Raw genomic sequence first — 26,909 nt, 5'->3', positions numbered from 1 at the left:
TTTTTCTTGCATGAATATGGTGTCTTTGGGGGCGTGGGGGCGTGGGGGTGGGGGCAGCTTGTTCATTTAGAGGATTCGAATTCTGTACATTTCATACTGGCTATTCCTACATGACATAGAGCTTGGCCATCAACGGAGGCCTGAAGTTCAAGACCAGAATCAAAGACTAACATAGAAACTCCAACCAGAAGTCCACTAAGAGGGTCAGGAGGTGGGGAGGGCATTTTTAAAACACTTGTATGGTAAAACAATTCCAAAATTCTTCGCCTCTGCCTACACCTGAGAAGGTCTACTGAACAATTTCCAGATATCAGAGCATACGTTCATTTCTGTTTGCTGGGAAGTACAAAGGGAAACTTGGTTCTAGAAGGTCCTCCGGTGAGGGTGAGGACTTAGGAGACTGCTAAGAAGGATGAGCATCCAGGAAGAGCCCCGTAGAGCTTGGGCCTCAGAAGGGAGTGATAGGACAGCTCTGTTATGAAGCCTTGAACATTGAGCAATGTCTGTACTGGGGCAGGCGTGTCCTGGCATATCTCCTTGTGGGTCACACACTGTGCGGCATGAATTTATACCCCACATAGGCAATGTCCTCTCCAAGTTCAGAGAATCATAGCTGTAGCCAGAACTTACTTACCAAGTTATCAGATAAAGTAACGTTAATGGCTATTATTTCCATGAGTGCTTCCAGTGTGTCAAATGGCATGCTCCCTGCTTTATGTATCAATTAAACTTCCAGGAGCCCTAGTGGCTCTGGTATCATCATCTTTTTTGGAGGGGAGTTGCAGGGTACCAAGGCTGGAGGGTGAAGTAATTTTCCCAAAAGCATCCAGCTTGTAAATGAGGGACCTGGGGTTTGAAGTCAGTTGTAGCTGTGCCCACCTTAGAGACCATCCTTGGTACTCTGACAAAGTAAGGAAAGAAGTCGTCAGACAAAAAAAAAAAAAAAAATATATATATATATATATATATATATATATATATATATATATATATATATATATATATATAAAATATGTATCTGATCTGATCGCCTTTTGTCCCCACCAGGAATATACATTTTAAAGCTCCCTGCTATTCAAAAGTTCCTTTCATAGGACTTTTGAAAAGGGGACAAATGTGCTTTCCTGGGTTCAGAGGAGAATCCTGTCTTGGGTGTGGGTGGGAATGAGAAGGCTGTCAGGGCAGTGAACAGCTGTCAGTCCCCCTAAGGTCACAGAGTAAGCTGAGGCATTGTCCCCTGGTGCCATGCACACGGCCCTCTTCAGGAGAAAGTTCAAAGCAAGGGTTCTGCATTTTGATCTTTGAAAAGGTTAGGAAGCTGGCACAAGCCAGCAGGGTTTTGACATTTACTTTCCTATTGGGGCATAACCATATATAGTAAAATGTACTGTCTTTGTCAGTGCAGGCTGCTGTAACAAGAGTGCCAGAGACCAGGCTACTTAAATAGCAAGTCTAAGATCAAGGGCCGACAGATCAGAGGTCTGGTTTGCAGATGGCCATCTCCATGTCATGTCCTCATGTGACAGAGCAGAAAGAGGGAGCAAACTTTCCTGATTTGAGTACACAAATTCCACTAGGAAGTCTCCACCGTTGGGACTAAACCATGGCCCAAAGGCCCCTCCTCTTAATACCGTCCCATGGGGGGTGGGATCTCAAAGCATAGATTTTGTAGGGACACAAACATACGAGTACATAGAAGATCATAAGTGTACGGAGAAGATCATAAGTGTTAACAAATATGTGCATCTGGGTGGTCAACAAGCCAATCAAGTTGCAGACCTTGACTTTCACCCCTCCTGGTCCATGTCCACCCCCTGTGGTTGGTTTGGCATTTGCCCTAGATGCCTCACATACCTCACCCTAGTCTCAGCCCTGTTCACTAAGGTGGCCTGTTTATAGAGGCTCTAAAACAGGTTTGTTCCATATGTAGAAAATGGCCTGGCCTGGCCTGGCTTGGCCCGGGGTTGGCTCAGACTCCACGATTCATACACTCGCAGGATTTGCTGAACATGAATGAACTTCAGTGAACATCAGACTGGAGTCAGTTCTAGTTCCCTTTACATAAACCACCCCTGGCCCATACATCTAGAAACTACGTCAAGTAGATCCCTCCCACTCTTGCTTGCATTCCAAACCTACCCATAGATAGGCACAGGCTTACCAAACACAGTTCTTCAACTCGGTGAGTGGGTGGGTGCTCTAATCTGTCATGAATCCTCATTATTAGTGGGAACTCTAATTGTACTCTTGGTGTATCCTATAATAAAAGGATCCTAGAGTCGTGATGATTGTTTTGTAAAGTTTAAGATAATTTGTACACAGCAAAACATACTTAACTCAAAATTTAGGATGAACGTGTAATTACATCCTCCCTCAGTGGTTCCACAGGGAATTGAGAGTCTTCCAGAAGCATCATCAGAGTTTAATTCAAGTGGAATTTCTAATTAGCCAACCAGTAGAATTTCAGCTAATGGAATAGCGATGTGGTCTTCTCATATTTGTATGGTCATGCTCAAGATGTTTATAATTCCAGGAAGGAAAACAATATTGAAGGCTTATCAAAAAAAAAAAAAAAAAAACTGAGCATGGTTTATAAAAGAATTCAAGTTCAAGAGTATACCCTTATGGGGAGAGGTAAGAGGATGGACTTTGGAATCAGCCATACCTGGTTCAGACCAAGGCTTGGTTATCTACCAACTGTGTGATCTTGAGCAGGGTACTGACCAACCTGAGCCTCAGTTTCCTCATCTGTGAAATGGGGCTAAGAATGGCATACACTGCATATGTTTGTTGTGTGGATTAGATGAAAATGCACATGAAGGGCCTCACAGAGCCTGGCATGAGCTAGTCCATATATAGCAGCATTTCAAAAATGAGCCTTAGAGTCATTTGTAACTTGTATGGCCTCACCAACCAAATGAGACCATTGGAGGGCCTGCTGTTTGGGTCATCTGTCCTCAGCCAGGGGTGTCTCATGGGGTCTTGAGGATGATGGTGACAGCCAGACAGTGGTCTTGGCTCTGGGTTCCCAACCAGAGCAGCTTTACTCTGCCTGTTTCACAGATGAGCTTGTATGGCATTTTCCCTTTGGACTGTGTCCTTGAAAGTTGTGAAATCACTAATTTAAACCAACCCCCTAACATTTCATAGAATAAGAAACTAAGACGCACATGGCCCGAGCTGTTTTCCCAGGCACTCAGAAGCTGCCTCCTGCCTCCCGGGCCTGCCCATTCCCAGGACCCCGTGGTGTCCTAGAAGAAAACAACCAACAGTAGAAGACGATGCTGAATTAGCTTCTCAGCTTTCACATGGTTCTTTCAGATGATTTCTAGTACCCAAAAGCCTCTAGAGAAAGAAAATAAGCCATTTTACCCTGTCCCACGGCTCCATTTGGCAAAGTCCTGGTTTCTGTGTGGACAGTTGTGGGTAACGTGAGTCCCCATGAAACAGATTATTTGCTCGGAAGCCCTTTTCCCTCTCTAGCGTGGGAACAGCTGGTCTATCTAGTGGCCTTTGAACATCACTGACCACACCTCTCTCCTTGTCCAACATCTTCAAATGTACTCATGGGGTCCCCAGTGAGAGCCCCGATGAGGCCAAGTCCCCAACGTCTCCTGCCAGGACTCGGGTCAGGACCCGGATGTTCAGTGCTTGGTCTCTTACTTTGCCCCACCTCTGTTTTCCAGCCCCTCAACATCGCCTACAGCCACATCTACAGCTCTTATAGGAACTTCGTGGGGCCTCCTCACTTCAAGACCATCTGTAGACTCCTGGGTTACCAGGGCATCGCCGTGGTTATGGAGGAACTGCTGAAAATCGTCAAGAGTTTGGTAAGGAGAAGACTCGGGGCAGGTTGGGATGTGCCCAAGTGGGAGGGATAAGATCAAGACTTGGTTTCTTTTTTGATCTGTTCTGTAAAAAGAAGTCCTAGTTGCTCCACTTTTCCCTTGGCCCTCATCTCCTGGTGACTCCTAAAAGCACATTTCTAAGCAGCTTTTGACTTATGGATTTACCTCCCTGTTTCAGGCCCTGAATTCATTTCTTGTTTGGATGAGTCAATTTAGCGGTCCTCATTTTGACCTTCATGGCCTGCTAATGGCTGCTCATGCTAGCCAGCTGTGCTGTGCTAAGTTAATCTGAGCATGGCCAATCCATGACACATGTGCTGCCTTTTCCCACTCCTATGCCTATGACAGACATCTCTAATCAATCACCATACTTTGTCCCCTTGAGATTTTCTTTTTTGTGGGAGGGGTGGTACTGGGGATTAAACTCAGAGGCACTCAACCACATCCCCAGCCCTATTTTCTATTGTATTTAGAGACAGGATCTCACAACACCACTGAGTTGCTTAGCACCTCACTTTTGCTGAGGCTGGCTTTGAACTCGCAATCCTCCTGCCTCAGCCTCCAGAGCAGCTGGGATTACAAGCAGGCCCCACCGTGCTCAGCTCCCTGGGCATTTTTTTCTGAGCACTTTTATCAATACTGCACTATCTTCAAGGGATTTCTGTGTCCCTTTCCCACCATTCTGTATTTGCCCCAAGTAGGGTATCTATACCTTCATTCATTGCAAGACCAGAACATGCAAACAAGACTTTCTTAAAAATATTAGATGACAAAATAGAAAGTAGCGTATAACCAACCAGGTCAGGAACAGCAAGCAGGATTCACCTGCTAGCGCTCCTTGGCAGCAGCTGTGGGTTGTTAAAGACTGGGCTGCTAAATGCAGAGTCAAACAGGAAAACAAGGTAATTGCTTAAAGATGTCTGCCCTGGACGTGGGAGGAATGAACGTGCCATGAATTTTCCATGCTTAAATTAGATAATGTGTCCTAATCGCCACAGTTCCCTGCCCACATTTCATTTTAGCTCTTCATCTGGATTTCATAAACATTTCCAACCCTAGGAAGGACCCCATGCCTAGAAATGTGTCCTCTTTCAAGTCTGTAAGCCCATGAGAGGAAGGAGAGCTCCTTTCTGACTTACAGAGGATCATAAGGCTGTCCCCACACTTCAGTGCCCTACAGACCTCTGCACAACCTTTGTGTGCCCCAGTAGCCTGGCCCTGAGGCCAGCCGTGCCCACAGCAGCAGTGGACTAGCTCACCCACCTGTACTCTTCTTCTGCAGCTCCAAGGAACCATTCTCCAGTATGTGAAGACCCTGATCGAGGTGATGCCCAAGATATGCCGCCTGCCCCGGCACGAGTACGGCTCCCCAGGTTGGTGATGGGAAGATAATGGAAACCGCCCCATGTTGGGGTGGGAGCTGTGACCATCCCCCTGGGACTCTGCATCTCTAACCTGCCCGGGAACCCAGGATCTTTGCATCCTAGCACAGCCCCCAGCCAGGCAGCCTTGAACTTGTCTTAATCTCCCTTGGTGGAGGTAAATGATGTCTGCTGGGCCTGCCTCACAACACCACTGTCCAGTGAGAGCATTTAAATATGAATAGCCAAGGCTTCCTAAGGGCGATCATGGTCTGGAGCTCTGTCTCTCTCAGAGACTTTCTGTGTGGAGATGGCTAGTGCCCTGATGGTGGTGCAGGTGACATATCTTGGGCGAGTTACAAACATATATTTTTTTTTGCCTTTCGACCTGGGGACTGGAGAATGGGGGGTAATGGAGACTGAATTTAGTTTCAAAAAAAAATCAACATGTCCAGTACTGGGTAATGTGATTCACAATAGGAAAGGGATAAAGCCAAAAGCTCTAATGTCCAATCCCAGCTACCACACTGACTTGCTGTGTGATTGTGGGTATGTTATTTACCTTCTCTGAAAACAGGTAACAGTGCCTAGCTAATGGTATTGTTATGAGTAGTAAATGAGATATTGCAAAAGAAAATGTGGTGTGTATACACAGTGGAGTTTTACTCAGCCACAAAGAATGAAATGATGTCATTTGCTTGTCAATGGATAGAACTGGAGAACATCAGGCTAACTGGAATAACTCAAAGTCAAAGGTCGAATGTTTTCTCTCATGAGGGTGGGGGAGAAAGGGAATTAAAAAAAGGGATCTCACGAAAATAAAAGGGAGACCAATAGAATATAGCAAGGAGGTCAAGAAGGAGGGAGGAAAGGGGGGCTGTGGAAGTGCTGAGAAATCAAGTCTCCCAGATTATGCCATGTCCATACACAAGTATCCCAATGAATCCTGCTCAGATATATCATTATAATGCACTAATTAAAATGAGAAGTACTCTTATTAAGGAGTAGTAATGTAGCTTAAAATCTGGAAAAAAAAAACTAGATGGGATTGCAGATAACATGCCTACCACAATATCTAATGCCTATAAATACTAGTTGGTGTCATTATTAAGAAGTCAGGCAAATTTTTGGAGACAAATAGATCAGAAGACCTGTTCCATTTGTGTTCGTGTTTTATTTTGTTCCAGCTTCCCGAGCTTTTTCAAATACTGAACCCCACAAGAAATCCCACCTTGCTCCCTCACTTAGGGGTCCCATGGCTTGAGCTTGTGTTATCCGAGAGTCAGGTCTGGGGCTACCGCTCAGTCAGTGCTTCCCGTAAACCTGGCTGCACAGGGTCAGCTTCCCACCGACCATTCTGTTCATCTCCCAGGGATCCTGGAGTTCTTCCACCACCAGCTGAAGGACATCATCGAGTACGCAGAGCTCAAAACAGACGTGTTCCAGAGCCTGAGGGAGGTGGGCAATGCCATCCTGTTCTGCCTCCTCATAGAGCAAGCGCTGGTAAGTCCCAAGCCCAAAGCAATCATGGCGGCTCCAGGCTAGAAGGGACAACGCCGCGACCAGATGCTGAAGTATGTGTAGGCGCTTTCGTTTCACGTTCAGGCGACTATGACCATCAGAAAGCTGCATGGAGTAGTGGCCCTGAAATTAGACCTGAGCTCTTCCCCTCACCAGCTGCCCCTGGGCCTCTGGGCACCCTCCAAATCTTGGTTTTCCGTCCACCATGGGCCAATGCTATGCTGAGAGGTAGCCAGTCCCCGTCCCCCACCCCCTATGGGTTGACATAGAAATGATGTGTTCACAATCATGAGTGCCATGAGGGATGAGCACAGGGCCCAGAGGGGACATAAAACAGAGCCTGAAGTGGTCTTGGGGCTGAGGAAGGACTTTCCTGGGCAGGCCTCCTGGAAAATGCAAAGGAATTTTCCTGGGGCGCTTTTCCATTCTGAGAGGACAGGATGCTGCATTATCTTCATTTTTGCTATGGGTGACATGATTTTTCCCTGCAGGGTTATCTAAAGGCTAAGGAGAGATAATGCTCATAGAATGCATGCAGTAAGAATGGAATAATCGGTAGCAGTGCTGTTTGTCTGAACTCCCAGCCCTAATCTGTGAATGGGATTTATCTTATCAAGAGCTGTGTCTTCCACATTCTTCCCCAATGCTGTCTGTTCTCCATGTGGGGTGGGCCCAGTCCTCCAGGAGAGGGGGAACTGGTCAGCCCTGAGCAGTGGGAGGATATGGAGGATGTGGCTGTGGGGATGCATAACCCTCCGGATGCACCGGGGAGCTCTGAGGATCCCTTCATCAGTGCATTCAGCATCAGATGTGAGAGCTAGCTTCCTGCCAGGTGCAGTTCTAGGGTATGGACGGTGGCTGTGAATAAGAGACAAAGTATTCCCACCTTTGTTCTGAAGACAAAGTCATCCACAGACACTGGCACTTGCTGTGAAGGAACCGCAGGGTAGCAGGATCAGGATTGATGGTGGTGTCGGGAGGGATATTCTAATTTTGGAGAAAATGGAGCTTGATATCTGTAGGGAACAGAGAGGACCCGAGAGCGAGCTGGAATGCAGAGGCAGAGGGGACAGAGGTAGGAGCTGAGCAGAGGGGCTCCTCTCCTGGCCACCACGGAAAGCTGAGAGGCGCCTGGAGCAGGGAGAAGATCCGACTCTCAAAGGCGCTGTTTGGGGAGAACTAACTGGACAGCAGGGGAAGGACAAGACAGCTTGCAGTCCAGTGGTCATCATGGAGGCAGCAAGCCCACGGACAAGAGGGACAGGGGAAGGAGGGAGACAGGAACAAAGGTAGAAAGATGCAGACAGAGAGCACGAGAGCGCTCCTGGCCTCCTAGTCTGGGTGACGCAGGTAAGCCTGCGTACCCCGTCCCTCCATGTCCTCATCTTCAATCAAGGGTCTTGTGCCAGCTGTTCCCTCCAACCCTGAGGCTCTGAAATGGGGACTGTTGCTCTTCCTCTGTGAGGAATAATTGCTCCTCTGTTGCCCCTTTAAATGGACTCTGGAGAGGGCTAATTGCTTCTCTTTAAATAACAGGTTGTTAGCATGGTTCAGTGGGCCTGGGTTGCTATGGCAACCAAGCCTTCAGAAGTCACAGGGATGAGAAGGGAAAACACAGCTCAAGGCCTGTGGGGTACCAGGAGATGTGGAGGTGGGGAGGGTGGGTCAGCTCCTCCTTTCAGGAAGAACATCAATTCACACCAGGATGCAGGCAAATAATGGGGGCTGCAAGGAAAGGAAAATATTTCTCAGCTTACCCCCTCCCTGTCTGGGTGGTCACTTGCATGTGTTAGCAAGGAGAGCAAGACACTCAGGAGCAAAGACTTTCCCAGTGGAAAGGGACCTCGGCAGCACAGATGCACCTAGCCCCTGTGGAGAACCCCAGTTCACCTGAGTCACAGGATGCAGCAGAGATATCTCTCTCTCTCTCTCTCTCTCTCAATGCGATCCCAGCCTAGACGGCTGGGTGGGGTGGGGTGACCAGGACAGGAATCAGGGCTCACCAAAGCTGTGTTCCCCTGGCTGCTTTGAAAGTTGGGGAAATCATCAAGCAAAGGCTGGGCTTTCTGATAGTAAAATGGGGCCTGAACATTCTGGAACTTGTTAGTATAGGAAACCAGAATTAAATATTGATGTGACATCAATTGTTCTTATTAAATAGAATAGTAAAACAATTCAGAAAGACTGATGGCCATCCATAGAGGAATAGCTGTATGAACAGTGTAACGTCCATACTTCTGGAAGACTCTGAAGCAGTTAAAAAGAGTAAAGTGAGCTGGCCATGGTGGCACATACCTGTAATCTCAGTGGCTCGGGAGGCTGAGGCAGGAGGATCATGAGTTCAAAGCCAGCCTCAGCAATTTAGTGAGTCTCTAAGCAACTTAGTGAAACCCTGTCTCAAAAGAAAAACGGTTGGAGATGTGGCTCAGTGGATAAGCACCTCTGGGTTCAATCCCAAGTACAGGAAAAAAAAAAAAAAAGTAAAGCGATATAGCTTTCCACATATCAGCATAAGAAATGTGGAGAGGAAAACCAGCAAGTTCCTAGACAAGCCACATTGTGACATCATGTATAGAAGATGAAACCCACAAAATAACACCACACCAAGAAGAAATGTGGGAAATACATACTCATTTTCTCTACAGGTCAGGGAGGAAACCAGGGTTAGAGGTCAACAGGGGCTTTACCCTTATCTGAAATGTCTTCATTTCCAACAAGGAAAATATGTTCATGTACTCTTCACCTAAAATTAATTTTAAAATAATAACATGTACTAGCTCTAGAAGAATGAGGGTACTGAAAAGTACAAAAAGGTAAGTGAGAAGGCTTTTGTCCGTTTTTCTATTGTGACATCTGCCTTTGTGTAATTTTTTCTTCTTTCACTATTCTCTTGTGGATTCCATATTGGTCATATGCTAAAATACCTTCTTGCCTTTTATAAGAGACATTAATATAACTTTAATATGTAGACAGAGGAAATAGAAATTTAAAAGACTACTTAGACAAATATTTTCTTCATTAAGATATGTATTTGTTTCTCAAAATTCAGTATATATTAGAGAAAATTTTTTGGTGTTTTTAAAGTGTAACATACAAAGGCATAAAGTTTCAAGTGAATAGCTGGATCAAGGGACATGCCCAGGTAATACCCACCAGGTCTATAAACAAAACACTTGCACTGTTGTAGATAGTTCCTTTAGGGCATCATAAGTGCCCCCAAAGAAATGATTCTGATATCCCAAAAATGAGTTGTCTGTCCTTCGCATGTAACTTCTTATGAATGGACTCATATCCAGTATGATTCCCTTTCCTGTCTGACCTCTGTTGTTCAACATCATGTCTGTGCAGTTCAAGTTGTGGATGGTTCTCTTTTCATGACCGAGTATTCTCATTGCATGAATATACTAATTGAACTATCCATTTTATTGTGGACGAACATTCGGGTTGTTTAGTTTTGTATCCTTATGACTATTCTTGTAGCTATCTTTTGGTGAATACATGTTATTTTTATTAGGTAAACTTGATTAGCTCCAGTAAGTACTACACCAAGCAACTTTACACATTCATTTTATCAATTTATACTCCCATTCCAAAATTTCTTCACATCCTCATGAACTGAATTTGTCCACCTTTTTAATCCTAGCCATTTTGGTGGGTGAATCTTGATCTCATTACATTTTTTATTTCTTTAGTGATTCTGAGCCCCTTCCCACATGTTACGGGCCACTTGGAATCCCTCCTTTGTAAAGTGCCATTCTACATCATTGCCCATTTTTAAATTGTGTTTTCTTTAATGGCTTATAACCATTAGACACTACAGATGCATGTGTTGCAAATGTATCAATGTGGCTTATCTTTTGGTGAAATAGTTCTCAGAGATTAGGGCATCTATCTCTGGTTGGTGCCCTGTGATGCACTTAGAAAATCTTCCTCAAAGTTATGAAGATATGTTGTCTTCTGAAAGTTCGGAGTCTAATCTTTCAAAGCTGAACAGAACTTGAAGTCTGTTATTCACTTGGAATGGATCTTTGGTCTTAATGGAGGCAGAGATCCAACTTCACTCTCTTTCTGGTGAAAAGCCCCTTTCCCTCCCTCTGTAGGGGTGGTACTAGGCCGATTGTGTATCAAGTTTCCATAAATGGTCTGATCATAGCGGGCTCTTAATAGTTGTGGGATCTAATCTGAAATTAATCAATATTTAAGTATCTGCTTATGTGTCTCATGTTTTTAAAGGAAATCGTTATGAACATCAAGTGTTTCTTCTGGCACCTCAGGCTGGGAAATCATAAGGTGGTCATTAGAGGAAAGAGGGAATCACCAAGTTTTCAATTCTATGTCGTTTTCTAGTCATCAGCTCACTGTTTGTGCCCTCACCTACCAGGAGAGGGCGCTGTTCGTACATGTGAGTGGTAGAAGGCTGAATTTCTGGGAAGCAGACGGCCATTCCTGCATAGTTTCTTGCCCAGGTCTTCAGACCCTGTTGCTCATTCCACAGAAACACTCTGAGGAGTCATTTGGGAACACTACTTCCTTTCCAGGAGGTAGGAGAGTCTGCACTGAAGCTTACCAATTCAGACACACACCAGATCTGGGGAAGGTTTCAGATACCTACCCTGGAGGTATCCAACACCAGGGTCAGAGAATCCTTTGTTGTACCGGGTGTCCTGCCTTGAAGGATGTAGAGCAGCATTTCTGACCTCGACCACTAGGTGCCAGTAGCTTCCCCCCTCAGATGTGCTGACCAGCAATGGCTCCAGGTATTGCCTGATATTCCTCTGGAAGACAAAACCTACCACTTACCAAGTGCAACTTGACATCTGGCAGATGGAAAAACTGAAGCCCCAAGAAGGCATCGAGTTTTCCCTAGTCACACCTAGTGCAGGAATTGGGACAAGAAGCCCACTGGAGTATAGAAAGGTGTAGTTGAGCTTCTTAGATGGATTACTTTGGTGCATTGGTCCAGCCCCACATCTGGCCCCCACCCCCATCTCTGACTTCTACTTTATAGTCCCTGTTTTCCAGTTCTATTGTCCTCATTACACCATCAAAATAAATTCCTCGACAGAAAACCCAGAGAAGCAGAAAGAAAACTAAAACCACATTGTCACACCAAAGTAATCACTGTTCATTTTCCAAAGGTTATTTTTCCAGATGTTTTTATGTCCTTTCATAAATATTAACTTCTCTCACATAAAACTAATTGTTAAGTTAGTCATAAAAGGAATGTTCACCAAGCTCAGAAGAAGGGCTACCTCTGTGGGGGCACCCAGGGAGTCAGGAGCAGGAGAAAGGTCTCTTGCTTTTTACTTCACATTCTAGATTACTATTTGAATTTATTACAATTAACATTTATTGCTTTCCTCCTTAAAAGGAAATAGTTGCACACTTAAATGTACATAAATTGAATTCAAGGAAAGTAAAAATCAAATGCCTGCTTTCAGTCGCCCATCACAGACTCACTCTACATTCCTACCTATACTTGATCCAGAGTTATTCTGCCTACCCTTCTGAGGGTAACCTCCCTGGCTACCCAAGAAGCATGCTCTCTCTCTTTGTGTGGGCACCCTCAACAGTGCCCCTCAGCCTTTCTGTGTGAACCCTACTTCCATCCCAATACCAGAACTAGGGTATGTTATTGATTGAAAATAGCCAGGCTGTGTGGAAGGGAGACAGCTGGACTTCTATTAGTTCCTTGCCCTTGGGTAGCTTTATGGTTTCAAGTGTCTTGACACTTTTCCAGGCATGGCCTAATCTTGAGAACAAACCTGCTAGGCTTATCAGCATATCAGGACCTGGCAAGATGGTCTGAGAATCACTGGTTCTGCAGAACGTGCCCAAGAGTCCCCATGGGCTCAGAGGGGAAGCACGCACCCCATCTCTGATGGAACTACTCACTGTCCACCCCCTAAGTTGACAACATGGAGGATTGGACCTCCAGGAGTGGACAGATAGCGGACAAGGTGATCTCATAGCTATTAACTCTTTACTCAAAAACAACAACAAACCCTTTCGTTCACAGTCTGACAGTGGCAGCAAGAGTTGATAAAAATGAATTGTCAGTTGATGGGTTTGCTCAAAGTTTTGCTGATGAAAGTTTCTGATCTGAAACATTTAGACACCAGCAGCCTGAGTATTCTTCAACACAGTGAAACGGTATAAAAGGACTGATCTCGAGAAACAGGCAGGAGATAGAAATGATCTCTACGAGGGCCACACCGGGCTTAATGACTAAGAATGAGGGGGAGGGCATTTCATTTCATTTCATTTGTCCAAATGAAGTGTGCCTGCTCACCCCTGAGATCCTCAAAACACCAGCATTCCTCTTGAGACAGGCTATCAGTCACCATTGTCCAAAGCCAACTCAGTCCTTGCTAATTTCATTAGCCTTCCAGGAGCTACTGAGAAATCAGAGCCTGTGTCAGGCAGGGCCTTTTCTATGGGGAGACACCAATGGACAGAGTGCCTGGAAGCTGAGGGCTTAAGGTCACAACAGAGTTGGTTCTGTGGAGTTACACAGCGGATGTCTCCAAAAAAGTAGTGTGGTACAATGGTGTCAACTTGGGCTACTCATTAAAATCTACATCTGGAAAACTAAAAATCCTGATGTCAGACACCCATCTCACGCCAGGGAAAACAAAGTCTCTGGGAGTGGACCCAGGAATTCTGAAAGCTCTGCCCTTGATCTTAAGGTACAACCAGAGTGGAGAACCCCTGATCTTCTTGGGCTGGTATTCCAAGCTTAGGCATTGGGACTTACCTGTCACAATTTTTGCCATCTCTTCAGATCACTGATCTGTTATTTACATGGTCATTTATTTAAATCAACTTTTCAAACTTATCACTTCCACTAAAAAGTGCAGGCTCCAGATGAAGGTTTTCCAGTGAAGGCTGTCAGAAAGATTGACAGGCAACTCAAAAGGAAAGAACAGGTCATTATTATTAAATACCATTCCCTTATACCTCTAGTCCCATCTTGGAAAATGTTCACCTTGGTTGGCACTGGCATGGGACCAAGGGAAAGCCACTTTCTAGGCCACCATCTCTTAGCTGTAGATCTTTTCCAGCTGATCAGACATGATTCTGATCCCAAAATAATTATTCTCTGAGCCCTTGACAGAGGGAAGGGGTGGAGGAGAGACATTGTAATGTATAGCATTCGTCATGGGAGGCACAGGTTGATGGGAAAAGAACACACACAGCCCACACAGACTAGGGTAAGATTATTACTGCCTCATTCAGCTAGGGCAACAGAGAAGGGAGAAGCCCATGGGCAGGAACAGATGGAGCATCTCAGACAAGCCTTCCCCTGCAAGTGGAGTCTCAGATGAAGGCCTGGAAACTGCAGCTGGTGTTTTCTGCACAGAGGAGGGTCATGGGGGATGGAAGCCTGATTTTTTGCCTGCTCCACCGGCCCCGTCTCCTTGGGGCTTAACATCAGTATGCAGGAAACACTCACACTAATATGTTCATCCATATAAGGAAATGTTTAGAGCCGCGGCTCTCTGGGTAGGCCCAGGCCCTCATCCCCCCTCTCCCACCAGAATGGGGATCCTGGGCTGGGGTGCTTCAGCCTCCAGTTTTCCCAGCTCATTTCTTTTCAATTACTTGTCAGAGATATGAAAACATAATGCATTAGTGTTAATTGTCTTTTTGTGGCCTCAAAACCCAGAGCTAAAAGTTATTTAAGGAAATGTTGTTTTGAGATTTTGAGATTGGTTTGATGATTCCCTTTAGTAAATCAGCTAAAAATGGTAGTTTGTCAATCAGGAATGGAGCCTCGGGGTAGAGTCTTATGCTGTTTCATATCCTTAGGATCACAGTGAATCATTTACACACACACACACACACACACACACACACACAATCTATGAGATATCCTTTAGCCAAGAGAAATCGAATCCCTTAGTAGTCTCAGACTAAGTTGGGAACATTCCAGGTTTTTTTGGTATTTGATATAAATCTTCATGGTCTATCAGTTTTAAATTAAGTATAACACAAAAAGAACATTTTAAGACTGAAAGCAATGCAAAAATAAAATACAAATCCCTTTAAGAGTCTTGAGGTGGGTTCCTTACAAATTATTTGTGCATCTTGATTCTAAAAATGTTTTCTCTCATGACAAAGACCAAATTTATAGCAGGCCTTGGTTCTAATTAACCATCTAATGATTAGTTGTCTCATAAACATAATGCATGTGCGGTTGTCACGTTGTGAAAGTAATAGCATTAGCATGACATTGGTACAAGCTAAAGGTACCAGTGGAAGTGGGAATTTTCTCTCATGAACTCCAGAGAGAAAATTCTCCAGATGCAGAAGTGAAGATCTCAAATGAGGTGATCCTGGAACTTTTGGTAATGGTGTTGCTTCGGAGTTTTTTGTTTTGTAGAGCAGTTAATCTATTATTCACACTTTAGAAACCCCATCATGGGCCCTGGTACAAAAAAGATATATTAAAAACATATAAAATATAATTGAGGAAATTTTAGTGATTATATATTAAGAAGCTTAAAATCTAGATGGTTTCAATACTGAGGTTATATAGACATCTGTTCTTGTTTTTAGGGTTTAGGGCTGAAGTAACCATGTGTTTAATGTACTTTTGAATGATTCAAGAGATCAGAATTATAGCAGATGACAAGATGTGCAAATATTTCCAAATATTTTATATAATTAGCACCTTTCATAATGCCAAGGAGCGATAGAAAACCTCATCAGAGAACCAAAAGAAGGAAAGGGGTCATTAGTAAGTCTAGAGAGGAAGAAAAGTTATGAGGGGTTTCATTTCTTCCTGCTACTTCCGCTAGCTGGCAAGATTTATTCTTGGTAACTTATGCCCTGAAGCTGCTTCTGACCTCATTTTTTAAATTTATATACAGGCATCTGCTTGCACCAAGCTCAGTGATGACTCATACTGACCATCTGTTTGATTTACTATCAGGAAATATCAGTTCAGGATCAGAGGAAAAGGCAAATGGAACCAGGGATGCTGGCCAGGGGTCCCTTCAGACCTAGGTGTGGTCCTAGAGACACTCCATTGTCCACCCTTCCTTTAGACTGGCCATGGCAGTAAGACTCACCTTCTGCTGCAGGGGCTCTTATAGGCGAAGATGAACAATAGTGCTTCCTCCCTATGTTAGGTATGAGAGAGATGTCACACACTTAGCTTCTCTGAGGGCTGCCTTTCTGTGCTTGAGCCGACGGAGGGACCTGCTAAGGGGGAAATTTACTAACGGGCAAAGCATCAGGGGACAAAATGACAGCTGACTTCTCCACGTATAGCAAAAGGATCTTGATACAGTCATAATCAGAACATGTGGCTCCTCATTGTACTCACCAATCAAACCCTCACCTTTGACCCACAAGCCCTGGAAAATTCAGCACTTAGCCATGTTTACTCCTCCAGGCTCATATATTTTAGCTCATCCCCTCCCTGGCTGCACAACCCATCCACACTGTAAAGACAGCAGGACAAGTTGGGAAGATGCTGGGGTACAAATAGATCCTTTGTGGAAAAGGTTCGTTAAGAGCAATCTCTCTCATGACTGGCACCGCACCCACTAGGATATGAGGCCCGTGGGCAGTCTACTCTGTAGAAACCATACACAGCAACCCTGGGCCACACTTGTCATCTGTGCTGGAGGTGAACTCCCATCCCACAAAGCTATGAGGGCCCCATCAGGGGCTGAGGATGCATATCAGGTAGGGCACCCACCTACCATGCATGGAGCACTGGGTTCCGTCCCCAGTAACCGCGTGCGCGCGCGCGCACACACACAATGCCATCATTATCTCCCAGTGACAGCAGCAGTGGTCTGAGACCCCTGGAAACTGCCCTGTTGACCCAACATTGTAGGCACTGGAGTTTGTCCTCCTCTGTTACGATAGTGCCTAGGAGAAAACTCACCTCCTGAAATGCCCACACAGGTGCCACCTGGGTATGACTCACCAGTCAGCTGTTTGCTTTTCAAGGCAGCAGCAAAGTGGCAGAAGGACTGGAGGTCTGTGTTCCAGTTAATTCTCAAGCTTAATTCCATTTTATATTTCCTATCTATGAACTTGCTGATTTCATGTTCTGGTCATTTGTAATAAACAGTTCCCAGGGGCCTTTGCTGTTGCATTGCTGCAGTACGGGTCCAGCCTCGCCCCCCTACTGTAGCGTAATGGTTCTGAGGATGTGTCCTTCTGTACCTAATGACTATTGAGGGAGAATCAGGTGCTGGCAAACACGTACCACCCAGCAGGTTCCAGCTGGCCACTTGGAATTTTTAATTCGGCATTTCTAACTTGCAACATGGTAGAGATGCAGGAGAACCCTCCTGCCTTTGTCCCTCTGAAAAAGATCTCTGTTCCATCCAGGATTCTAAAACTCAGCAGGCTGAGATTGGTTTTACAAAAGATGGATGATGATAATCCTGGGAGGCCAGAACTCTAGCTCATTAGGTAAGAAGTGATCCAAATTCACTTATGCTCTGCCTGCATCCAAAGGAACATGCAGTACCTCACAAAGGAAGAGCTGGTGTCATTAAATGCAGAGACTGTCACATGAAGTAAGACAGCCTGGTTTCAGGCATGTGAGCACTCTGTTGGAAAGGGCAGATCTTTAGACTCAGAAATCCTGATTCAAGTCTCATCTGTGTACTTGGTAAGTTTTGAGACCCTAGAAATGTTAGTCTACCCTATGTTGGGGCTAAGTACCTACCTCTGAGTTCTTAGTAATTAAACAAGGTGATCAATGTGAAGACCCCAGAGCTTAAAAAGCAAAAACTTATGGTTTGGATGTGATCTGTCCCCCAAAAGCTCACATGTGAGACAATGCAAATAAGTTCAGAGGAGAAATGATTGGGTTAAGACTCTTACAACCCAATCAGTGAATTAATACTCTGATAGGGATTAACAGTGGTAACTAAAGTGGTAGGGTATGGCTGCAGGTGGTGGGAACTGGGGGCATGATTTGGGGGTATATATTTGTATCTGGCAAGTGGAGACCTCTCTCTGCTTTCTGCTCACCATATGAGCTGCTTCCCTCTGACACTTTCTTCTGCCTCATCTGAAGACCTGAGGAATCAAGCCAGCTATTGATGGATTGCAACCTCTGAAACCGCGAGCCTCTAAATAAACCTTTCCTCCTTTATAGTTGTTCTGGTTAGGTCCTTTAGTCACAGCAGCAAGAAAAGCTGACTAAAACAGGTGGCAACTTCTCCTGTTGCACCTTAAGGATTCTGTTTTGTCTGAAAAGGGAGGAAAGCAGTCACACCCTATGTATAATGGTGACATTCTTCCCTGCCTCTGGCCAGGAGGGTGGCTTTTCATCCCCATTCAGGTTGTGAACAGGATGGACCTGGAATCTGTCAGTCTTTCTTTGATCTCGGGTGCTACTGGGTCACTAGTCACATATAGTCAGAGGTGCCTGGCCACCTTGAGAAGCACCCACCTGCACACACCCATGCTCCTGTATCTCCTCTCCTCTGGGATCAGTTCCTTCCTTGTGTTGGTGACTTACAAGTCCAGATCTACCCCATGAGGCCCAAGACCTTTTATCCAGAGTTCCCTTCTAGACATGATTCCTTGGATGTCCACAGACATCAGAAGCTGGCTTCACCCACATCTGATCTCATCTCCCTCCTGCAAACACACCATGTCCCCCAAATCTAAGAAGAGGCCTCGTGTGGCCTCATGTCCTCTCTCTCTTCATATCCAGTCATCTGGTCTATGGCAGCTGCTTCCTCCTCTCTGTCCCCTTTTACCCTACACCTTGCCCGCCTCTCTTGCCTGGAGGGTTTCAATACTCCTCCCCACCCCACCCACCCCCATTCCCTTCTCTCCCTTGCAGCCAGAAGGTGGAGCTCTGATACTCCATTTCCCTGATGGAAGCCACCACAGTAGCATCCGAACATCTAAGCACCGTTTTCACATTCCACTCACTCTGCCTCCTGCTTGGCCCCCTTTCCTGATCTCACATCACCTCGCCCAACACTGCACACAGTGGCCTCAGTGCCTGGCCCACCATGGTGTCTCTTGCACTGGGGACTTTGCAGATGCTGTTCTTTTTCACCTAACACCCTGGTTCAGGTCTCTAGTTAGTATTTCCTTTGCCAAAAAGCATTTCCAGTCATCCTGCCCCCATCTGAATTGATTGTCCAGAGGACTCGTGCATGTCCCAAGTTTAGCTCTTGTTAAAAAAAAAAAAAATGCCTCTGCTTTTTTTTTTGTCCTGTAAGGACTGTGCATGAGGTTTCCCTCACTCTGCATTCCAGCTCCCTGCAAAGAACCATGAGGGTAGTAGATACCTCCTATTTGTCCTGTGAATACGGGACTTTATCTCTGCTTAGATCTGTCCTAGTCAGAACTTCATGTTTGAACTCTAGATCACATTATACCCATGTTCTCCATGTTCTTCTCATTGGCCTCTCATATCAGACAAAATGCAGGTCCCAGGCATGCTGGTCCCTCCAAGAAGACTCACCCAGTCAGCGTTTGCATAACATGTGGGTCACTGCCTTTCTTCTCCATCAGAAGCAGACTGTGGCCAGACAGTTCAGCAGTCTACAGACAGCTTAGTGGGGCCTTGAATGAATAAGATCTCTGATCAATTATTAAAAAGAAAAGGCACTGTGGCCAGGAGGGGTTTGGGGAACTCCTGGAAGGTGAAATTCAATTGGAATTTTGTTAGATGAATAAGATTAAGTGGAGAACTTTGTGAGTTGGGAGGAAAGGATTAAAAGGTATAAGTTGACATCTTAAGTGGTCCAGTACTTTGGAATTACACCAGCACACCACCGTTAAGTTATTTACACAAATTCAGATTAGAGGTTACCTCTGGTAATAGAAGTATCAGTGATTTCCTGTTTGGGTGGTAGGACGGGGACTAGAAGATGGTTCCAGCCTCTTGTCATTTTTTAAACTATATATGTATGTCACTTTTTTTTTAAGTTTAAAGAATAGTAGTTGTTATGACCAAAAATCCATTAAATCAACAAATGATCCTGATATGAGCAAGTCTAAAGTTTCTCAAGTGATAAAATTTTAAGTGATTTTCTCGTACTTTTGATAATTGTGTTTTTCATAACATGTATATATAATGAGGGGAAAACTATTTCAAACTTCCTGTCTTAGTCTATTTTCTGTTGCTAAAACTACATACCTGAGACTGGATAGTTCATAAGGAAAATAAATTCATTACTTACCTTTCTGCGGGTTGGGATAGAAAAGGGTGAAGGGCTTGTTGCTGGAGGAAGCTATGGAGTGCTGAGTAATTCAGGGTATCATAAGGTAGGGGCCTGAGAAAAAAGAAAGTCGTGACTTTGGTGGAGTCCCTGCCTTGTATACAGGAGGCCCTGGGTGTGATCTCCACCTCTTAAAAAAAAAAAAAAAAAAGACAAAGCCAAACCAACTTTGATAACAGACTCACTCTCCAGATAACCCATTGTCCCATTAATCCATTAATCCATAGATGGATTAACCTATTCATGAATGCAGAGCCTTTCTGGCCCAATAACCTCCCCAGGATCCCACCTCCAAATTCCATTACATGTGACTTTGGGGATTGGGTCAACATGAATTTTGTTGGAGACATTCAAACCTTCCCTGCATGGGTGGGGCTGGTTAGGAAACCACATAGGGCCTCAATTTGCTCATCCACAGGATGGACAGGAAGACCTGCCTCCCAGAAATGCTCTAGAGTGTAAAGCAGACGACAGGTATAGAGCACCTGTCATGTAGTTGATGCTCAGAGAGCTCACTGCCTCCACTTCCCCAAAGAGCAGAGCAATTATGCTGTTACCGACTCTGTTCTAGGGAGGAACCCTTCGAGACCATTTAATACAGCCTCTTCATTCTGTTGCATTGAAACAGAATGAAGAGGCTGTATTAATCACACAGGATCACAGATCAACTCGTACAAATGAGCTTATGATGAAAAACATCATTCTGGGCTCCAACGCATCTCTCCCCCCTCACACCCCAAGCCCCGAAACAGCCTGTCTTTATCACTTCTTTCCAGTTCTTCCGGTTATTTCCATAGCACTTGACAGAGATAACTTCTATTTCATAATTAGCAACTTTAGATGGTATTTATTGACTCCCTGGTGGGAATGATGGGATTTCAGCTCATTTCTTTCTCTCCCCTCTTCCTCTCAGCATTTGATTATAGTACTCCTCACCTCTTTTGTTTCCTCCTGTAATCATAGATAATGTACTTACACCTCCCCTCTTTCTTTTGGTAATTAGATTTAGTGTCTTGACTCCTTTCCAGGATAAGACTGAAACACTGAAAAAACTAACACTCCTGGCTCTTCCACCTCCGACGCCCTGTCAGCTAACACGTTTATATCATCAAGCTGTATTTTTAAATAATATTCATATTCTGTTCTACATCTGTGATTTATCCTTAAATGTAGCCTAAAACAAAGAAACAATGATATTTGCATTAACCTGTGCAAATATAGTTGTTTGTAGACAAGGTGGCCGGCTAGGATTTAATTTCCTTCCGTTTGATTTCAGAAGCAGGACTTCAAAAGCTTTTGATTTTAAAATTAAGAATTAGTTGCTTTGAGGGTATGGTTTTTTTGTTTGTTTTTGTTTTTTTTTTTTTTTTTGACTACATTTTTGAAGTAACATTCACTGTAGAAATCAGTGAATGCTTACAAGTAGGAAGAAGTAGGAAGAAGTAGGAAGAAGAGGAGAGGGGGATAGAAAATTAAAAACAGCTGAAAATCCCATGACACGGAGCATTTGTTAAAAAAATATTTCATACACTTCATACCGAGTAATCAATAAGTTGAAGAGAAAATACTCGTCTCATTAACAAGGAGATGTAGGAAGATACTAGAGAATTGAGAACAGAATCTCTTCTTACATGCCAGACGCCCAAGTTTCATTCCAGATGATATTTGAGTATTTACTATATATCAGGTATAGTGTTCACCTTTGGGAATAAAATATAATAAAAACATGAACCTCATTTCTACCTTTATGGAGGTTAAATTCCAATGAGGGAAGACAGATATTAGACAGTTCCACAGAGGAATATATGATATAGATTGATCTCAAATGCTGACAAGGAAAAGCATTGCTCCTTGGAGGACATTTAACAGAAACCTACATGAACAGGGAGGTATTGGGGAGGGGGGGTGTCCAGAAAGTGTTCTGGAAAAATGTTTGAATTGAGATCTGAAAGAAGGGAATTGCTAAGCAAAACGAGTAGGGATGAGGAGATGGATAAGGAGCATTCTATAGAGACAGACAGACAGCATGGGCAAGGATTCCCTCATGGACATAAGGGCAGCCAGTTTGAATGACAAAAAGCTACCATCGGAGCCCAGTTGGGGGCACAGGGACGAGGAGAGGGAAGGGAACCAGTGCTGAGTGGGCTTCAGAGGCCAAGTAAGGCCCCTTCCAGCAGAGCATGGCCTGCAGGTTCCTGGGCAGAGTGGACCCTCCCCTGGGTGGGGTCTCTCTAAGATAATGAGGAGACAGAGGAGGTCAGCCATTAGCACCGGCTCCCACAATGGCAGCTTGTTCCTGTTGCTCACACAGGCCTTTCTTTGTGTGTCCCCACTGGCCGTTTTTATTGGTGGCAATGATCTCAGCTAATGAATGCCAGACAGGCACCCTCCAAGGAAGGTGCTGCAGCGTATGTAGCTAGATGCCTCAGGACACAAATGACCTTCGAGGCAAATGCGTCCCCACCTCTCTCAGGAGGCCACCTTCTCTTTGAGACAAATGGCATCCTAGAAAACACGCAGGAAGCACGCCAGCTCAGAGCACCAGAAAACCTTGGGTCTGCAGTTTGTGAATGTGGGGGATGGGCTCAGAGCTGGTAAAACAGCATTTTTCTCCCCAAAAGAAATCCGAAGTAGAAGCTCATCGTGAAAAATGAAGAAAGCAGCCACTTTGCTTTGGTTGCAGAGGACCCGGAGCTTTCTCTTTCCTGTCCCCAGATCAACGGATATTCACAGAATCCAAAGCTGATACTTCACACAACGGCCAACCTTCTAGGAGCGACTGAAAACTTGGCAGTGTGGCTGTGAGAGGCAGAACTTTGCTTAGAACAACTTAAACTCCAGGAGGCGCCTCCTTATGTTTAAAATAAGATCCAAACTCCGTACCCTGCTTAGCAGGCCCCACGTGGTTTGTGTGCTCCCTACCCTAGGGCCTCCTACTCTGTGAACTATAATTGCTTTCATCACTATTGTCCAGCTTATTCCCTACCACAGGGCCCTTGAACTGAAATGCCCTTTCCATACAGGGAGCTTCCTCACTTCATTCCATTCTCTATTCAGATATTACTGCCCCCTAAAGTTTTTTTCCCAACCACCCTTCCTCACTCCCAGCCCACTCCCTACCCTATTTTACCACTATCTGAAATCTTATCATTTGTTTACTTGTTTATATATGTCTATCGATTTAAATTCCAGTAGAGCAAAGGTCTAGTCTAACTTGTTTGACAGCATATTGGCAAAGCCTAGAATAGTGCCTGGTGCTCAGTGAATACTTGTTGGGTGAACAAGCGGGCAGATATGAGAGCTGCAAGTTCAAACTCAGAGGACTGTCAGAGACAAATTCTCTTATTCATCCAAGAAACACTTATGGGGTAAGAATATTCAGTTAATGACTGTGTATGCTAGGCATATCATAATGTTATTTCTGGGAATAAGAGGCAGAGAGACACCATCCGTCCCCTTAAGGAGCTCATGGTGTTGTGATGGTCAACATGGAAAGAATTAAGAGATACGAGAAACACCAGGACACAGACTAGCTGGTCTGAAGAGGTGAAGAAGACGAGGCCCAGGCTCATGCATGGGCAGATGAATTGAGGAGTGCGCCATTCTGTGGGCAAGGACTCCCAGATGGGAGAAGGTCGGGTTTAGAAATGTTGAGCTATGGCACATCCAGGCAGGGACAGCCAGCCAGGAGCCCTTGAGTATGCAAGTCTAGAACTTGGCAAATAAATAAATAAATACATACATACATACATACATACGTACGTACGTGGTGGAAATATAGACTTGGTAAGTCACAGGCAATGAGTGGGTCATCACGTCACCGGAGTTGGTGAGATACACTAGGTGGGTGGAGTAAAAACCCACATTTAAGGTATTTTAAGAAAACCAGTATTGAAGGGATGGTCAAAAGTAAAAACCTGCAAAGAGGCTAAAAAGGAGAAACCTAAGTGATAGAAGAACACAGCGCCACGTACGGTGGCTTAAGAGGACAGCACCTGACAGTTCAGAGTCACCATGCAGGACGAGGGGAAGGTATCCAGAGCCCTTGTGCCACAGTGGTGTGCCTGCACATGATACTTCTGTTTGCTGAGGAGGAAGGGGAAGGCTAGGGAATGGAGAGGGATGTCTCCATCTCTCTAACAAGGGGCTCAGCTTTGAGGGAGGGAGAGAAAGATGATGTAGTCCAGAGGCAGCCTTGCTTACACCAAACCAAAGTCTCCAGCCATTAGCATTGTCCAGAAATGGACTGACTGCACCCAGAAGAATGGGTTCTTCATTGCTGGAGGCAGTGGGGAAAATAACCTGGATTTTATATTTGGAAAGGCATAAAGGTAACAAATCGAGAATCTAGGCTTCCACCTTCACAAACTGGAGAAAGAGCAAATTAAACCCCAAATCAAGCAGAAGGAAGGAAATGGAATCAGAACTGGATGGAGCCTGGATCTTACCTCATCCCAGTGCCCATGAGTTAAAGATGGAACACAAGCCCCAGTGGGGCGCTGGCTATTCTGGCTCCCACCCTGACTCGTGCTCTGAAATCCTGTGATCATGAGCCCATGAGCCAGCCCCAGAGCAATAAGCCCACTAGCCTGTCTTCTGCTTTGCCCGAATCATACTTTTTTGCTTCTAAGCTGACTTTTATGCATAATTAGTCCCCATCAAACCTTTCCTGACCTGGGTGTTAGTTTCCCTTCTCTCAATAGTTGGTGTCTGGTGTGGAGAAAACCAAACCAATCTGATACGGGAATTTACAAGCCTTTCTGGATTTATAGGTGGACAGATTGGCCCAGCCACCTTCTTTAATCCTGCAGACTTCCCAGACAACCAGACAAAGGATGTCTGGGATCCATCATCGCTGATCCCCCTGTCATTCATCCTACATGAATTGTTATGTGCATGTATGAGAATGGAACAACACATACCACTATTGTGTATAATTATAATGAATCAATAAAAAACTAAAAGAAAAAAAGATTATAGTAAAAATGTATTGAGCTTTCAGTATGTGCCTGGGACTTTGCTACCAGTTTATGCATTCTCTCAATTCTCACAGCAACCCATTAAAGTAAGTATTGTTCTCATCCTCATTTGATAAATACATAGACTCAGAGAGGCTAAGTAATTTGCCAAGGTTACACAGTTAATAAGTACAAGAGCCAGGATTTGAATCCCTGTCTGGCTAACTCTAATGCTCAGGGTTTTAGGAATGAAAATTCTTTCTAGTTTAAAATTATTTTCTCTTTCTTTCCCTCCATCCCTGCAGTCTCAGGAAGAAGTCTGTGATCTGCTCCATGCTGCACCTTTCCAAAACATCTTGCCCAGAGTCTACATCAAGGGTAAGACCAAGCTTGCCTTTGAACTTGATCGTTCTTTCTTTAAACTGGGATTGAACTCAAGGGTGCTTAACCACTGAGCCACATCTCCAGCCCTTTCTTGAATTTTATTTGGAGACGGGATCTTGCTCAGTTGCTAAGTACCTTGCTACGTTGCAGAGGCTGGCTTGAACTCACAATCCTCCTGCCTCAGCCCCCTGAGTTTCTGGGATTACAGGCATGAGCCACCAAACCTGGCAGAATCTGATCACTTAATCCCAGTGACCTCAGATCTGCAGTCAGAAAGAGAAGGTCACATTGGGCACCTGTCGAACAATCACAGGATTAGGAGTGACACTCTAGGCCTTCTGCCTTCTAGACTACCTTAAGTATGTTGCTACCTATCCTTGGTTTAAATTCCTCAAGTGTTGAGGATCTCACCTCTTCATGGGGAGCATGATTCCATTATTGGACACAGCTTACAAAAATCGTTTCTTTGTAGTGATTCCTAATCAGTTTCCAGAACCAAGGAGAAAGTTCTACCTGCCTCATTCAAAGTTTGGAATACAGACACATCATCCAGTCCCCTGAGCTTCTCCTTCCCCGTCACCCAGTGTGGCCCAATCTCAAGTCTGCTCGGTTGCTCCTTTTGCAGAGGGAGAACGACTAGAAGTCCGGATGAAACGCCTGGAAGCCAAGTATGCCCCACTTCACCTGGTGCCCCTGATTGAGCGCCTGGGGACGCCCCAGGTAAGAACCTATCACCAAGCCTCTGAGGACCAACAGGAACGTTAGAGGGAGAGCACTGGATCCAACCTCCTCATTTTACAGACAGGGAAACTGAGGCTCAGAGAAGGAAAATGTCCAATACCACAAAGCCAATTAGTGGCAGGAACGGGTCTGGAATGAAATTTGCAGACTGAGTTCTTTCTTCTTCATCCTGTATCATGTGCTCTGCCAAGAGAGGAAGAAGCTAGGTCATTTAGACAAGGACCCATCACACCCCTGTAAGGCATCAAGAAGTCCTCTACACGAAAAATTAAGACAGCACACTCTGAGTCCTCAGTTCATTTCTGGATATTTTTGCTAGAGAAACACTCCCAGAAACAGGAGATGCTTATGGTAACATTGTTTGCTAAAGCCTACATGTCTACCAGTAAAGCGAGGAATACTCAACACCTAAAATGCTGCAGAGTAGTATATTCAGCATTTGCTTAATATGCAATAATAAAAAGGAAAGGTTAGATTTAGCCATATCAATCAGTGTGGATAGACCTTAAACACACAGTAGGGTGTATAAAACAAGATGTGCTACAGTTCACACTGGATGGTGCTATTTTTTCTTTTAAACAATGCACATACCCAAACCATATGAATCACACTTTTCCTGAAGATATCTGGAAAATGATATACCTAGTTTATCATGGACAACCTCTGGAGAGAGATGGAATTGAGTGGGGTGGACCCTTCATCTTTAGCCCTAATGTTCTAGTATTTTCAAAGTGAATGGACTTATGTTAGCTCTGTAATTAATTTTACATTAAACCCCAGACCAGTTGCTGTGAACATGGAGCTGAGCAGGACAGGCCCCCTTCCTTCAGAGAATTCACACACTCTATGGGGAGGCAGGAAGTGCATGGGGGA

The 26,909-nt window shown here is 44.8% G+C and overlaps 1 protein-coding gene across 5 annotated transcripts in view; it reads left to right on the top strand.

The window, feature by feature from the left end:
• The window catches only part of Cyfip2 (cytoplasmic FMR1 interacting protein 2), a 129,574-nt gene that overhangs the window by 91,567 nt on the left and 11,098 nt on the right, over positions 1 to 26,909 (top strand). For all 5 annotated transcript variants that reach the window (XM_027938620.2, XM_027938621.2, XM_071612022.1 and 2 more), the window contains 5 exons: positions 3,687 to 3,830; positions 5,131 to 5,221; positions 6,582 to 6,712; positions 25,217 to 25,289; positions 25,921 to 26,015. In XM_027938620.2, coding sequence (XP_027794421.1) covers positions 3,687 to 3,830; positions 5,131 to 5,221; positions 6,582 to 6,712; positions 25,217 to 25,289; positions 25,921 to 26,015 — 534 coding nt within the window. The remainder of the gene's footprint in view (positions 1 to 3,686; positions 3,831 to 5,130; positions 5,222 to 6,581; positions 6,713 to 25,216; positions 25,290 to 25,920; positions 26,016 to 26,909) is intronic.

This window comes from Marmota flaviventris, chromosome 5 (genome assembly GCF_047511675.1).
Source record: "Marmota flaviventris isolate mMarFla1 chromosome 5, mMarFla1.hap1, whole genome shotgun sequence".
Classification (NCBI taxonomy): domain Eukaryota; kingdom Metazoa; phylum Chordata; class Mammalia; order Rodentia; family Sciuridae; genus Marmota; species Marmota flaviventris.
This window is presented reverse-complemented; position numbering and strand designations above follow the sequence as displayed.